This window comes from Magnolia sinica, chromosome 18 (assembly GCF_029962835.1).
Source record: "Magnolia sinica isolate HGM2019 chromosome 18, MsV1, whole genome shotgun sequence".
In the NCBI taxonomy this organism is placed as follows: Eukaryota; Viridiplantae; Streptophyta; class Magnoliopsida; order Magnoliales; family Magnoliaceae; genus Magnolia; species Magnolia sinica.
In genome coordinates this window covers 20388845-20405455 of record NC_080590.1, presented here as the reverse complement: position 1 = coordinate 20405455, position 16611 = coordinate 20388845, and the positions used below count along the sequence as shown (strand labels likewise).

The following is a 16611-nucleotide window of genomic DNA, read 5'->3' as shown; positions in this document are numbered from 1 at the left end:
ATTACAGCATTAAGGGGCACTTCCAGAGAGACTACCAGAAAGAAATGGATGAGCTGGAAAGTAAAGAAAAATGGAACACATGTGAATTGGTGAGTGTAGCAAAAGAGAACTTAGAAGGAGGCCTCCTCTCGGTCTCTTCAGGTACGAGTCGTCTCTCAGATACTTAGATTTTAGATTCAGGATGTTCATATTACCTGTGTTTAGACAGAATTTGATTCAATTCCTACAAGTCTTATACTGGTGGAAGTGTTCTAATGGAGAATGATGCAGCATGTAAGGCCATCGAAATAGGGACCATCAAGGTAATGATGTTTGACTAAGTCATTCAAACTCTAGGTTATGTCAAGCATGTTTTAGAGCTAAAGAAAAACTTAATATCCTTAGGGGTTCTAAATACATACGGTTGCATATTCACCACAATATGCAGTGTATTAAAGGTCACCAGAAGTGCAATGGTGTTGATGAAGGGATATAAGGTTAAAAATATGTACAAGTTAGTTAGGAGTATAGTTATGGGTAAGGCTGCTACCACCTCACACACAAAATTCGGCACAGATGATACAAATGTGTGACATATGCAGTCAGGGCATCTGAGCAAGAGAGGCATTGGAATTCTATAAACGAAAATTGTTATAGGAAGTTAAGGCATATAAGGTAGATATTTGTGAGCATTGCATCCTAGACAAGCAGTGTAGGAGAAGGTTCAATATTACTACACACACTAGTAGCGGGGCACTTGACTATTTTCATTTTGATGTCTGGGGGGCCAGTGATAGTACCGTCTAAGAGAGGTGCACTATACTTCATGAGCTTCATAGATGATTATTCGAGAAAGGTTTGGGTCTACTTCATAAAACACAAGTTTGAGGTGTTCGTAAAGTTCAAGTAATGGAAGATGGAAGTTGAGAAGTAAATCGAAAGACATGTTAAGTGTCTCAGGTTAGACAATGGTATGGACTGTAAAGAGGCAGGATTCATGGAATTTCACAAATATCAATGCATCACAAGGTACTTCTTAACTCCATGAACCCCATAGAACGGAGTAGCAGAGGGGATGAACAAAACAATATTGGAGAGGGTGAGAAGTATGTGGTTGCGTACAGGGCGGCCTAAGAGCTTTTAAGCTGAAGCGGTTAACATGACATACCATATAGTAAATAGGTCATTATTATAAGTAAAATGATGCTAAAACAAATGTATGAGATAGATGAGCTGAGCAGCCATACTCGATAACTATGGATTACTTGAGGGCAAGAAAATCACTCCATTCTTTTGTGCCAACCAATGACTTTGGAGGTTGTTCTTGTTTGCTGACTTCAAGAGATGACCTCGACCTCAGGTATGACCTTGACCTTGAATACCGGCATCAGCCTAGGGTACCAACCTCAACCTCAAATAACGACCTCGGCCTCAGGTATCAACCTCAACCTCGGATACCGACCTCGGCCTCGGGTACCAACCTTGACCTCAAATACCGACATTAGCCTGGGTACTAATCTCGACCTCGGATATCGACCACCAGCTCGGAATATAAATATCTTTACAATATCTAAAGATAGGATTACCCTCTAAGATCTTCGTCGAGGATCATGCCGATTGAGGATATTCTTGAAGTTAGAGTCCGACTCCAGTACGGGCCCCTCAAATCAACTCAGATACGCAGACCACCTAGAAAGCTTATAAATACACCCGCAGTCATGGATAAAGGTACACAACAAATATCTCGGTTCTACTATACCTATTGTGAGTCAATAAGAGTAACTTAGGCATCGGAGGGTCTCTAGCCTTAATCGGTGCCCACAGTGCATTCTCTTATTCTCCATTAATTGCAAGTACTTAGCGGCTCACAAGAGGTGAAGCAGGATCGACCAGATTTTAGGTGGGATGTAAGGAGCAATCTACACTCTATGTGGAGGTTGTACGGAAAATTTTCAAGATGACTTGGCAGAATGCAAATTAAGGTGGAGATTATGTGCAAGATGCCTTATATTTTACAGGGAAATTTCAGTCAACCGTTGAATTCTAGGGTCGACCAGAACTCATTGTGATATTCACGGTCGACCGAGGAATATTAACAGTCAACTATGACTCTCTGTTGAAAGGTCAGTCAACCGAAGGTGCGATCGTCAAATTAAGCGATTTTGCGCAAATCAAGGTATTTAAGTTCGATTTATATTATGGCTTTCTTAGTATGAGTGTTTTTTCTCAAGGGGTAAGGGTTTTACTAAGGGAGAGGGGTTCTACACCTGTAAGTAGGGCTATACATTAAGTCGAGTCGAGTCGAGGTAGGGCAAGCTTGGCTTACTTGTTTGTGCTCTCCTCCAGCTGGAGCTCGGCGTCGAGCTTACCATTGGAGCTTGGCTTATTTGCTAAACCCTTCAAGTCAAGCTCAAGGTGAGCTAGTGGATCGAGTTGAGTCGAGTCAAGCCTACTCTCAACCCACACCCGACTTAACCCAGCAACTCGACCCAACTCACACCTGACTCAACCCATCCACCCGACCCAATGTTCACACCCCAAGTATAGGGTTGTGATGTAGTAATAATCTCGGTAAGACCAAGGTCGAATCCACATGGACTGAACCTTGTACGTAATCTCTAAGTAACCAGAACTAGAACTAGACGAAGATGTAATCTAAACTAGAGAAAATTTAGGAGAATAATTGTGAATTTAATTAACTAAAACTTGTGAAATTCAAAGGTGAGAAACTAAGGTGCCAAGGATTTACTTGTAGCAATTAGGGAGATTTATGCTTGATTCACAAACACAATTGGATTCAGAGTCTTATCCTCATCTAGATGGAAGATACTTCATTAAAAACAATTATGAATGTCCTTTACTCTAGTCATCAATAGATAAGAGGTATAAGAATTAGACTTGATTCCATCACAAGGCCATGCCCATGAGACAAATCAAACAACAGAATCTAACCAATGCACATCTATCTGAGAGAGTTATGAACATTAGGAAGGGTTCCATCATCCAACCATGCCTAGGAGATGATGGTGAATAACAAGGCCTCCTAACTTCATAATCATAATAATGAAAAGAATATGCTCAAAGCTATCGCAGATCTATTGTAATTTAAGTCACAACAAACCATTAAAAACTAAAGGCATTCTTTATAATCTAACTAGGATCAAAATCAGTTCAAAATAAACATGAATTAAAAGGCATAAACAAAAAGTCTCCCATCTTACTACAAGCTTCACCTCTTAACCCTAACTAAGAGGTTTACTTAGCCATAGTCATGGTTAACTAAAGTTTAAAGGAAAGAAGAACCAAAGAAAGAAGAAGGAAAAGAAGTGTCCGGCCGTCTCCACTCGTCCAAGATGCTCCCACGTCTAATGGATGCCCCACTCTCTCTCTCACGTCTCCTTTTATAGAGGCAGTATGGGCGGTGGCTGGGTCGGTCGGTGGAGAGCGTTTACGCAGCTCTGCAATTCACGTGCGCAGCAAAACCGACTAGTGCAGCCAGTTTCAACAACACACGGCCCGGGCGCGTGATCTGTTCTGTTTGGCCTTCTTAGCATTGGGTGGACGCATCTTGGGAGTGTTTTGAATGATCTAGATCACTCATCCGACCAAGATCACGATTATGGAACGGTCCACAGCGTCCGAATTTCACGGATGCAGGGTGTGCAAAAATCAGCTTGTGCTGATGATTGGTGGGCCCCACAGTGGTGTTTTAGGAAAAATTCACCCAGTTCATTGGATTCCTGACGAAAAACCAGTCGGGAAGGAGTAGTTTTTATCGAGTTTTGGTGCGGTCCACTGTATCAAACCAACTCGTCATTCATTTTATGTTTTGTGGCAATCCACGTGTGTACGTTTGCATGGGGTCAAAATTCTACCTTGGCGATGGTCACGCCCTCCCCCCCCTTCTGGACACAATGGACGACTTTGATCATCACTATGGGCAACGAGTGGGGCCCACTGGCCAAAACTGGCCAATTGGTGTAAAGACGCTGGAGCATTTAAAATTTTTTTTAAAGAAGTATTGGTTAGCACACGCTGACCGATTTCTTAAATTTTGGTGCTTGGCTGGAGGATGCACACTATGCACGTGCACTCCCTTAAGTGGGGTCCATTGTGATGCAAATGAGGAATCCGCTCCGTCCATCCATTTTGTCACCCTGTTTAATTGGTTAAGACCGAATTTGAAGCATCTCTAGATATCAGGCGGGCCCCAAAATAAGATTTTGGTAGCTGATCTGTCCGTTGGACTACTTCCATAGGGATCCAATGGCTGAAATTCGACGTGTATGGTTAATTTATGGTCCTCAGGTCAAATATAAAGTTCCGAACTGAACGGATGGTGGGAACCCTATGATATTGCATTCTGGATGATTTTCAGGCTCGTTTAACGTGAGTGACGTGATTTTCTCGGATCCCTGACATGTAAATTATTTGATCTCAGCCCCCCTAGAGTCCGTCCCTTGCCTTGGTGATTTATGAGCGTTAAATCTATACTTTTAGTACCATTTTTTCAGTTTAGGCTCCTAAATTCACCTTGTAACACAAATACGACTAAAATAAGGTGTTAAACATTATCATGTTCGTAAAATCAGGTAATAACTGGGGTCTAATATGCAATATTTGACCTTCAACACCCATCTCACCCAACTCACACCCAACCCAACCCCAAAATCAGATATTCAATTAATAATATATATAATATTAGATAGAGTTATATAAGTACCTTGTTGTTGGTGCAGAGAGAGAGAGAGAGAGAGAGAGAGAGAGAGAGAGAGAGAGAGAGAGAGTGTGGAGCTCAGGCGCAAGAGAGGGAGAGAGGAGCGGAGGGTTGGATGAGGAAGGAAAAGGATAACAAATGGACGGGCAGGTAGGGTAGGTTTAAGTTTTATATATATATATATATATATATATATATATATATATAATATTCGAGTCGAGTTGAGCCGAGTTAAGCTCTATTATGCTCGAAATCAGCACATTTTCAAAATGAACTGAGTCATATGAAGCTTAGTTTGCCTCGAGTTGTTGTTCAAGCCAAGCTAGATCGAGCCAAGTTGAGGGAGCTTTTCGATCTAATTTAGCTCGTGTACCACCCTACTTGTAAGGGCTTGAGAAGGGATATTCTTAATGGATCTTTAGTGTCCAAGGGAGATCAATCAATCCTGTAATCAAAGAATGTGAGTGATGTACTCTAAAGTTTTGATTATAGTTGAGATCTTTGTTGTTTTGTGCCATGATTTTTCCCTGCTAGGGTTTTCATGTAAAAAATTATTGTGTTTGTGATTGCTCGCTTTTGGTTTGGTTATATGTTTATTTTATTGTTCTATCTTTATTTATTATGCTTCGGAAGAGTGTACAAATTGGCGATAGTTTAGATCTGAATATCTTTTGATCTGAGTTAGTTGTCTCGAGTTTGGTTTGGTTATATGTTTATTTTATTGTTCTATCTTTATTTATTATGCTTCGGAAGAGCGTACAGATTGGCGATAGTTTAGATCTGAATATCTTTTGATCTGAGTTAGTTGTCTCAAGTTTACATCGTCGTGGTGTAATATAGAGCCGATTTACTCTAACAACCAGCTTAATTTCAACTCATTTAATAAACATGCTGAGAAGTCTAGCCCTAACCTAACCTGCAGCCCATTTTCTTATAACCCAACCTGACCCAGTTAAAGCCTAAGCATGATCCAATCATCCCTATTTATTGCAATTGGGTTGAGTCGAGCCCGACCTGACCTAGGATTCTAAGTATATGTGGTTCCCGTCCCTTCATGCATAATTTTGCCTTGGTGGCATGCATTGGCTGCTCCGGTGCTCCCGTGACTTCAAATGGATAAAAATTATGCCATGTTGAATTGAGAAACCTGTTGGGTTAGGTTGGGCTGAACCTTATCCCAATCTATCTAGATAAATGGGCTAGGTTTTTTATCCGAGCCCAACCCACAGCCCAACTTAACTTGGCCAGAACCCAGCTTAGGAGCATGTCGGGCCAATTGATTCGTGGGTCAACCCAATGCATTGCCAACCGTAACGTGATCCATCAAAATGAATCATAGCCATCCATCCATGGCCCCGACTTAAATCAAGCATGGTTTCCAAGAGCCACGTTGATGGGCACCCAAGCACACAATCACCAAAGTGGCACAAATCGATCCATTGGATCGGATCATATGCTTTCACCTAAGCTCCCTACCAATTTTCAAAACTCTTCCTACCGCCCTACGAAAATTTTAATTACACGTTACTCCCTCTTTTGAAGTCAAAATTAAACTGCCCTCCCTAAACCCTTTCCAAGCAAAAACGATTCTGAAATTACACCCCTGGTCGTGTATAAGATCGCCAATGAGGGCGCAGGAAAGGAGAAAGCTTCATCACCCACATGCCCACGTGAAAGACATTTTTGATGTGGACCTGTAAACAGACGGTAGATGGTTTCAACTTGCCCATCTCATAATGATCCACTCGCGATGAAGTTAATCCAAGCCGTCCATCAAAGAGGTACCACTTTGTAGATTCCCTATACCAAGAATTAGGTCAACCCACTAGTCCAGTCAACCACAATTTAGTAAAAAAATATATGGTTATGAATTATTTTTTTTAATAGAAGTCTATAATATAATACATGCTAATACTTTCCCTAAAGTTGGAAAGTGAGGATTATGAACACTCAACTTAGAATTATATTATGTGAAATGAATCTTTGCCCAAATGTTTGATAAATAAATCTATATAAGTTACAACTTCGATGGAACATAAAAACAGGCTGAATGAAGCCGGATTGAATCTTTTAATAAGACAATTCTACAGTATAATACATGCTAATAAACGGCCCCAAGTATGAGGAGATCAAAACTCTTTTTACACATTTATCTTCATAGAAATATACATGGCTCATGTGTGTTGGGACGTGTGGCTTATAAAGTTACACATTGAGAGATATGCACATGTCACTAGAAATGGGGACAAAGATGGCTTGGCGGGATTATTTTAGGACATGAGCCCAAAGATGAAGTGGATCCAAAGCTCTAGTGGCTCGCACCATTCAAAACAGTGGGGATAAAGGCACTTATGGTTAAAACCTCATGTCATCTTGCCGATGAAATGAATTGACCAAGTGTATAGAAATATATATACATCATGGTGGGCCTCATAGAGCTTAAGGCAATAAGAATCTCCACAGGTTGCAATCAATCCATGTCCTAGCAACCACTAACAGTCCTTAATGTTTATGGCCTATTAGTGGATGGTGGGTGCCTAGAAATACCCCATATTGGATCATAGTAAAAGAATTTTGGTCTTTCCTCATATAAGAAGTTAGTAATGAGGCCTTTTCCTGTGTCACATTTATAGAATAAGCTTGTTCTACAAAGATTGCAGGCTGAGCCCACAATGGTGTGTGGCATTGAACCTCTCCAAAAAGGTCCCCAAACCTTGAAAATAATATGCCCCAAAAATCAGACCCATTCAACCATCATGTGAGCCACCATACAAAACTAGAGTTCTTTACCATGTGTATACATATACACGAGGCATCGGCACCTTATCTTCATAGCAGGATGTCTCAAAAATCACACTGCCTCCAATCATTATACAAGACCATATGAAGTTATAGGCCTTTACCATGGTGTATGTATGAGATTGAACCCAACTAGACAGGTCACCAAACCTTTAAAGTGGGATGCCTCAAAATTTAGACCCATCTAACCTATGTGGCCCATCATGGGAACTTAGAGATTTTTAGGTAGATGTCCATTGTTTTCTATCAAATGGCTAAGTAGATTATTGTAGGTGCCTATTTTTGGTTAATGGTTTACCTTATGCTCATGTTGAATTGGGAAAAAAAGGCTGGCACATTGTATAAAATAATGGACAACCATCTAAAAGCGGCCCACATGGTGTTTGGATTTGTTTGACTTTTCAGGCATCCCAGCTTCATCGTGGGGCAACCCTTCTAGATAGGTCACTCAAAATATGATTCTTTCAATTAGATTTGTTTGCACATGAAGAAACCTTAACCTAATGAATGGTTTTGATTCTTTCAATTAGATTTCACAGGTGATATGCATGTCACTCAAAATATTCCTGACATATATCTAACTAAAAGAAAACGTCCATATAATATACGAAAATAATTATACTGATGCGATGAATTAAATCTTAATCCATCATCAGTTAATATCTAATGTCCACAAAAATAATCAACGGCTACAATTCAACAAACAAAGTTTTATTTATGGGTTTAGGACTTATCTTTTTCTGTTTCGATGATGATTTGTAAAGTTCAATTTGAATTATAAATGTAATACGGATGCAAATACAATAGCCTCTGAGTATGACCATGTTACGCCAGAGCATCAAAGTAACCAGCGCTATGCAAATGGGAGCAGATTGCCCGAGGCCCCGGGGCCATAGAGATGTCGGTTACAAATACATTCCGTCCATCTATTTTCAAAGACCACATTACAACAAGATTTAAAAAATTAGGCAAATCCAAAACTCATATTATCCGTACCATAGGAAACAGTGGAGATTGGACACTCGACGGTAACCGAAGTTTTATATCAGGATGATATTTGTTCACGATGTTTATCTAAGTGGTAATGATTCTACGAGCGGTTTGGATGGCATATAAACATCATGGTTAGCTCTAGATAGGTTTCAACGGTGGGCGTTGCTGTTCTAACCGTTTTGTTCAGTCCCACATAAGTTTTGGATCTGCCTGAGTTTTAAAATCCTGTCTTATAATGGTCGTTCAAAACAGATGGACGGAGTGACTTTGTCATGTCCATCTCTGTGGACCATACACAGCCCCGGATAGAGATATATCTCATCTCCAGTGATCCTGGGCACAAAAATATTCATGCTCTAGAGATGTGTGGGGCTCACAGAAATGTCTATGATAAATCCATTCCGTACATCTGTTTTGCAGTATCACAATAGCACATGAATCTAAAAATCAGACAGATCAAAGACTCATGTGGGCCAGGGGTGACGGAAATTTTGTATCCGGATGATACTGGTGCCTACAGTTTATCTGAGTAGTAATAACCTTATGAACGGTTTGGATGGAATATAAACATCATGGTCAGCTCCAGGAAGGTTTCAATGGTGGACGTTTCCGTTCCCACTGTTTCTTTGGTATGGCCCACCTGAGTTTTGGATCTGCCTGATTTTTAGATTGCACTCCTATTGTGATCTTTAAAAACAGATGGACGGAGTGGATTTGTCACGGACATATCTGTGGGTCCCACATAGCCCCAGGCACAGGTATATGTATATGTGTCCGAGGTCATAGGCCATCCGCTTCCTATTTAAACGGCCCCATCCGTTCCGCCCTCTGGCCCATTTCCCTTTTATGAGTTAGGGTTTTCAAAGAAACTGCTTCTTCCCTTTTCCTCGCCTTAGGGTTAGGGTTTCCACCCGTTACTTTTCAATCTTCTTCGTATAATAATCAGATTTTCCGTCCTTTTCTTTTGGAAGGATGAAGCCAGTTTTCTGTGGTAATTTCGATGGCGAGACACGCCACTCCGATTTGGAGCGGCTCTTCTCCAGATACGGCAGGGTCGACCGCATCGACATGAAATCTGGTATCTTTCTCTTTATCTCCATTCCCTTTTTCGATCTAGTCTGATATTTGGATTTGTTTTACCTCTCTTTCTCTCTCAGCCATGGGATTGAAATCTGATAGTGTAAATTTCATTTATTGAAAAGATTGTATAGAGTGGGACAATGATCCGTTTTTTATTCCTCTGTGGAGCCCATGTGGGCCCACCTATGATCACCAATGACTGTTGAATAGGAGGAGTCCTTCCCACATCGTTTTATTATTAGCTGTCCCAATCAAGGGCCTGCGCAGTGGGTGCTTATTATATTTAAGCATTACTTGGATGGTTGTTCTCAGCCCATTTGTTTGTAGTTAGAACCATAAGTCCAGCGGTCTGTTATGTTCGCAAGTGGGCCATACAGATTTTATATTTTGGAAATTGGATGGCTGTTACCATCCGATCAGGGCAATTTTGGGGGGCTGTGTGCCATTCCTGGAGGGGTCAATTCTGGATTCTAGCTTCGTTATTCCAAGTTAAAACGAATGCTTTTGTTGAATGTTGAATTGGTTGAGTAGGCTGTGTTTAGATGTGCTGTTGGGTTGGATTGGAATAATTTATCTCAATATCATGGAAATGACCAAATTGAGATTTACATCCGTAGCATCCATACCAAGGTTTAAAGTACCGTCTGAAACCATTATGTGTTGCAGCCCGATTCATACCAGTTTCATCCATCAACCATACAGTTGGATCAGCCTGTATTGGATCGAAACGGCATGATCGGGGGTGATACAACCCGGTTTCGGTGGTGATGGTGAACTGAAATTGTTTTTTTCCTTGATCCATATTGAATTAATTATTGCAAGTCAATTCGATGGTGGTGCATCAACCACATTGAACTGACTGATCTTTATATGTGGCTGGTAAGCCCCTTGTACCGAATGAGTTGGTAACTGGTGAATGATTTCTAAATTGGGTTAATTCCAGTTCTGTTTCTTTAAATGAATTTTGAATAAATGTGCCTTGAAACTTCTATTTTCCACAGTTAACTTGTAGAGGTATTTTGGGGTGAGTAATCATTTTCATATTTATCAAGGTTGTTGTCTGTTCAAATTGGTCTACTTTTAACTCACTCTCCCTTCCAGATGCACCTTCTATTACAATTCCAAGAGAATGCTCCATAGCAGGAAAAGGAAATTCACTTGTGAAGATCTGTTCTTGTGTTTGCCTGCTTATAAAAGATATGGTCTGAATGAACATGTTTTAAATAACTTGGCCAAATTAGCTCTCTCACTTCTGGGGTAAGCATTTGTTTATCCAAGTTGGGAGAGAGGCTAATTCAGTAGCCAACCATTGGCAAATGAGGCTTTTTGGCTGTCTGTTTTTTTTGTTGTAGAGGGAGTTTGTTTCCCTAGCTTAATGCTTTGTTTTTAATGAAGTTTAGTAAAGGTATTCCAAAACAGTTACATAATGTAACAGTGGTTAAAAATTGCCATTGTGGTCTGTATCATGATGCTAATGGCATTGGCAGTTATGGCCACTGTTACTGTTATGGAATACCTTGGCTATCAAACCAAAACCAAAAAAAAAGAAAAAAAAAGAAAAAAGAAAAGAAAAGAAAAAGAAAAGAAGAAGAAGAAGCTGGCTTGCATTTAAACATGTACAAAATTAAACTTCAGCTGGTTGAGTCTCAAGTTGACTTGTCTCTGGTTTTCACAGCAGGAAAATCACCAACACTTTGTTCTATCCGTTTCCTGATGTAGAACAAAATATGGTGACAGAAAATTACAATATCTGCATAAGCGAGGAAAAAGAAAAAGAAGAACGTTGTATTTAAATGTTTGTTTTGACGCAGGAAGTAGTAAAGGACTGAGTCTATCTGGGCTCACCAACTCCTGTACAATTACCTTCCATGTCAAAGGAAACCTTCCTGCCAGAACACCTGCTCCTTCAATTCCAAAATGACATTCTGCATTTCCTTCACAAGAACAACCGCCATCATCCCTTCGTTGTCCAAAGTTGCCATTTTACAGAGTATCACATTGAGGAATCGAATTATCATGTCGTGCCTGCTCCAGGTCGCTCTATGAACAGCGAAGCATGCTCAGTCACAAATGGCATTCTTCATTTTTTCACACAACATCCGTTCCTCACTCTGCATCGTCCAAAAGTTGCCATTTAGCAGTATGAGATTGAGGAATCGAATCATCATGCCATGCCTACTGCACGTGTCCTCTGCGAATGGCGAAGCATGCTTGGTGACCAAAGGCATTCTCCATTTCCTCCATGTGATGATCCGTCACTCATTTCTACACTGCCCCAAGTTTCCATTCTGCAAGTATCATATTGAGGAATCAAATCGTCATGGCATGCGTACTACACGTTTACTCTATGAAGGGTGAAGCATGCTTGTCTTCTCTGTTCTGGCTCTGGATTTATCTTTTGTGACATAATGATTTAGTTCATCATTCAAGGCCTACATTTTTCACATCCATCGTCACGTGCATCAGGCCTTCAAATTTCTGCAGGTGTTGTATTCTTGAGCTCACCAGAAAATAAGCCTGATTTGACTGTCATTACTAATACATGGTCAATTGAAATGATGTTGAGCACTTCCTTTATTGTTACCTATGTTTTGTAAATGGTGTTGCAGGGTTTGCCTTTGTTTATTTTGACGATGAGCGTGATGCTGAAGACGCCATTAGGGGTCTTGATGATACCCCTTTTGGTTATGGTAAACGCAGGCTCTCGGTGGAGTGGTCAAGGGTAACTTTCTTTGTTCAGCCTTTATTACTAAATTCCATTTCCCCTTCATGCACATATTGTCTACCGTAGTTGGTAGTTGATATCTCTGTGTGCTTGTGTTTACACGCGAGCCACTGCAACTAAATGCACCTGAACTTATAGTGCAGCTAATGCTGTTACAGTTGTTGTTGGATGTGGACAGTTTAATCAACTATCCAGACAATCCAGTTTGGTCCAGTCTTCTTTATGTGTAATAATGCAAAAATTCACACTTATTTGATGGCCAACAACCAGCTGTTGTTGGCCTTGAGCAAGTGTTCCTGATTCAGTTGGCAGTCCAAGGTGTGCCTATAACGGATTTAGACTCCCTCTTTTTCATGAATTGATTGGGTATCTGGTGCTCCTGATCTTTGCAATCTATGCATCCTGAAGAGTGGGTTGGAGTTGGACTAGATAAATATGCAAATCAATGATTTTTCTGTCAGTGAGTCCAAAGAAAGGGTCACAAAAGTTGCTGCACTGTAGGTTCTCTCGTTTGGTGCAACTGGTTGTGCCCTTTTGGCACCGAGCCTATGCCTTTGTTGAAAGTTGTGACCCTGTGCCTTAACCAACTGGCTAAATGTCTAAAATCATGTGTTTTTGATCTGTTCTTATGGACTGTTCTCTTTCAGCAAGGTGACCGAGGGTCGCGTCGCGAGGGGTCCAGGGCTGTGGCAAACACGAGGCCTTCTAAAACACTGTTTGTGATAAACTTTGATCCAATCCATACAAGGATTCGTGATATTGAGAGGCACTTTGAACCTTTTGGGAAGATTTTACACGTACGAATTCGGAGAAACTTTGCATTTGTCCAGTTTGAAACACAAGAAGAGGCCACAAAGGCCCTGGAGTGCACTCACATGAGGTTAGTATCAATGATTCTCCCTTTTTTAAAAAAATAAAAATGAATATTCAGCTGTAAATTTGGATTGTAACCATTGGGATATAGGATTAATGATTCTTTGCTAGTGATCACAACTTCAACTATATAATGAAAGTGCAAATGGCCTCTGTGGGCCCCACGATTATGCGATGCTGACATCCGCTCCATGGGCCATCATGCATGCCTTCCCATGTTTGGCCATGGGTCCAAAATTCATGCCAATTCATGACGCACATGGGCCACACCATAGGGAACACTTGAGATGGCACTCTGATGCAGGCAGCATCTGGATTGAGTTCTTCGTTTGATTTTCCGAAGGCATGTGATTGGATCATTCAGAAGCCCAAGTTCACATGGAATCCCAAGCCTGATCACCGCCTAAGATCCTGGTGGATTAAAAAAGCTGTCAACTGTGGGCCCCACAGGCCTACTTCAGAGTGGGTTCGCCTTATATTTACCCGTTGGAACATGGGTCTGGACAGAAATGGTTCCAATTGATGCACCAATCAAGACTGTTGAACGATTCAGAGTGGATGTCCTGCATGCACTGGAAGATGGGCCCAACAGGTCCTAATTCAAAACTTGATCTATTGGTAGGCCAACTACAAGTAGCCATGACCAAAGCCGGTCCTCACGTGTGGACCATCATCCCAAGGGACTTGGCGGCAGGGAAGTGTTTGGATGAGCATTGGAACCGATGGCCTAATCCCAATACATCATCGTTGAATCCATGCATAGCAATTAATTAAAGAGGATCACATCACTGCCTGTTTTTCCTAATTCTATTGGCTGTTGATAGGGTAGTAAGTTTTTATCGAATAGTGTAAATTGTCTCGAAGCCTATTGGTTGAATTGATATTGCAGTAGAGTCTTGTGTAATCGGGTTTCTAAAAAAACCTCAATGTAGGCCCTCATGTCTAGCAATGGGGTAGCTTTTTGGATTTCTGAAACTTACCTTAGACTGTATGTTTCCTGGAGTTGTGATTTTCCACTTGAGAAGTCATGGCTACCAAGAATTTTTGTTCAGCCTTCGGTGAGCTGCTTGCAGGGTGTCAAAATCCAGCTCTAACGCTCATGACCAAAAGAAATATGGTGTGCATGATGGTTGAAGTAGAAGTCATGAATGCATCACGGTGGGGCCCACACAACCCGTTTGCACTATAATAATTATGAAAAACATTTGCACTATAAAAATTTATGGGATATTATCTAGGGCACACTTTTGCACGATAATTATTTTAGTGCAAACGGGTTGTGTGTTGTGCCTTATTTAGCCATGGCCCCAAAAATAAGCCAATCCATGATCTAAGGAAATGTTGGGAGGGGATGCCCAGCATTGAGTTGTGCTGGGGCTCCTCCAAACTTCAGAATAGCTGGGATTTTTTGTGTGCCATTTTCTTTTGCAGATGTTTCTTGTCAATGGATTGGTTGGCATATACACAGCATGGTGGGTCTTGTATGAGAATCCAGGGTGGTCAGTCACTATTAATTGTTCCTGTTCGTGTGGCCCACTCGAGCCATGGATTAGCCTGAATTTTGGTTCCACGTGGCTGGAGTGCACATCATAACATCATGGTGGACTATAATATAGTGGAACTGTTAGTATTTTGCTAACATTCACTCCTTCATGGGAATGGTAGCAATGTCCCCAAACCTTTTAAATGACACAGGAGATGCTCAATCACTGGTTTGAACTGTCCATTCTTTCATATAACTGGGGACAAGCATCTGATTAGCACGGAAAATGGTGCTCAAGATTGAGTGGGTAAACAAAATATGTCCAATCATCATCTTGAACCATCCATCCTATGGATCCCACTGTATAATAATGATTATGATTCCAAAGTAGCACCTTTTGATGATATAACAATGTGATTGATGGCTCTGTAAAGAACAGATGGACATAACAAATTGGCCTAATTCGTAAGGTTGGGGTAATCCGATTGGCATGATTCTTGCACCGTGCCCTTGTCCCAATGGTACTACTGAATGAACAGTCCGATTGATGATTGGGGGTCCAACATTTCAGTCAAGCTTTGGGGACATTAGCAAAATCCTATTTATTATTGTTGTTGTTGTCTCATCATTATTATTATTATTATAAAATCGGTTGGAGATTTTGCTGTTTTGAATTTTCTGGAGTTGGGTGTCATACAGTTAATATTTTTTTTATTTTTTTTAAAAAATGGCATAGGTTGCTTTATTGGCTAAAATCTGCCCATATGTTGCTTTGAATTAGTTGCACGAGCACATACCCATCTCACTTCGTTGTTACATACCCAGCCATTGCTCAAGTGGTAGACTTAGGAAGATAACCTTGCTTCAACGTTGAGGTCTTGGTATTGATTCCCCAGTGGGGTGTACTAACAAGCTAACAACAAAAAATGTCACTTCATTGTTTGGTTTTGATGTATATAGAGAAGTGTATTAGCATCAACTGAAGTGTTTTCCTTCTTTATCTCACAGCAAGATTCTAGACAGGGTGGTGTCTGTTGAATACGCTCTCAGGGATGATGGCGAGCGTGGTGACAGGCGTGACAGCCCCCGAAGAGGTGGTGGAGGATATGGGAGGCGAGGGGATAGTCCATATGGCCGTTCTGTAAGTCCGGTTTACCGCAGAGGCCCTACTCGTCCCAGTCCTGATTATGGGCGAGCCCGCAGTCCTATTTATGATAGATACAATGGACCAGCTTATGACCGGAACCGCAGTCCTGACTATGGCAGATACAGGAGGTGAGGAAGGCGAGAACCCCTATAAACGACCCTACAATGCTATTGTCATTAGTCCCTTGTATCTTATTCAGACAATTGTGAATGATTTCTTCTGTTCTTGTGGACTGCTACTTACTGATTCTTTGGATGAACAGCCGATCACCTGCCCGAAGGTCAAGGTCGTGAAATGGGTTCTGAAGGCGCAGTACTAGGACTCAAAGCAGCTAAATGTGTCTTTTTTTTAAAATGTTTTTTTTTTTTTTTTGGTTTGTCAGGTGGATAGTGAGGACTTGTACATGGTGACTCTTTTCTGTGGGCCTACACTAGGCTTTTTATGGAGCTCTTTAAGTTGGTTTTGCCTATATGAGCATTTAACTTCCATTAACAAAAAAAAAAAAGCAGTATGTGAGCTTGTTGATTTGGTCAATGCAGTAGTATCTTGGATTTTGAGAGGCATGTGCCCAGCCCTTTTTTTTTTTTTCCTTCTTTTTAGGTTAACTATCTTTTTATTTTATAACTGTTTGGCCTGTTGGGGCCATGGACCGCCGAGAAAAACGTGGATTAGAATACTTACCTTGAACATCCCCATACTGTTTGCTCATGTATCACGTGCTTTATCTTAGCTATCTATTTCTTGAGCCACCCATTAAAAGGGCTAGTATTCTAAAAACCTGGTTTTATTATTATTATTATTATTTATTTCTTATG

The 16611-nt window shown here is 40.9% G+C and overlaps 1 protein-coding gene across 1 annotated transcript; it reads left to right on the top strand.

The window, feature by feature from the left end:
- Positions 1–9308: 9308 nt before the first annotated feature.
- On the top strand, positions 9309–16284 carry LOC131232524 (serine/arginine-rich splicing factor RS31-like). Its single transcript, XM_058228816.1, has 5 exons — positions 9309–9566; positions 12178–12290; positions 12941–13173; positions 15658–15924; positions 16059–16284. The coding sequence occupies exons 1-5, from the start codon at positions 9461–9463 to the stop codon at positions 16087–16089; spliced, it is 750 nt and encodes a 249-aa protein (XP_058084799.1). The 5' UTR covers positions 9309–9460; the 3' UTR covers positions 16090–16284.
- Positions 16285–16611: the final 327 nt, after the last annotated feature.

Bases quoted from the DNA above. Each gene is read 5' to 3' on its own strand.
- LOC131232524 (XM_058228816.1), top strand. From the start codon at position 9,461: ATGAAGCCAGTTTTCTGTGGTAATTTCGATGGCGAGACACGCCACTCC. The intron at 9,567-12,177 runs GTATCTTTCTCT...ATGGTGTTGCAG, and splicing joins CCGCATCGACATGAAATCTG to GGTTTGCCTTTGTTTATTTT. The intron at 13,174-15,657 runs GTTAGTATCAAT...TTTATCTCACAG, and splicing joins CTGGAGTGCACTCACATGAG to CAAGATTCTAGACAGGGTGG.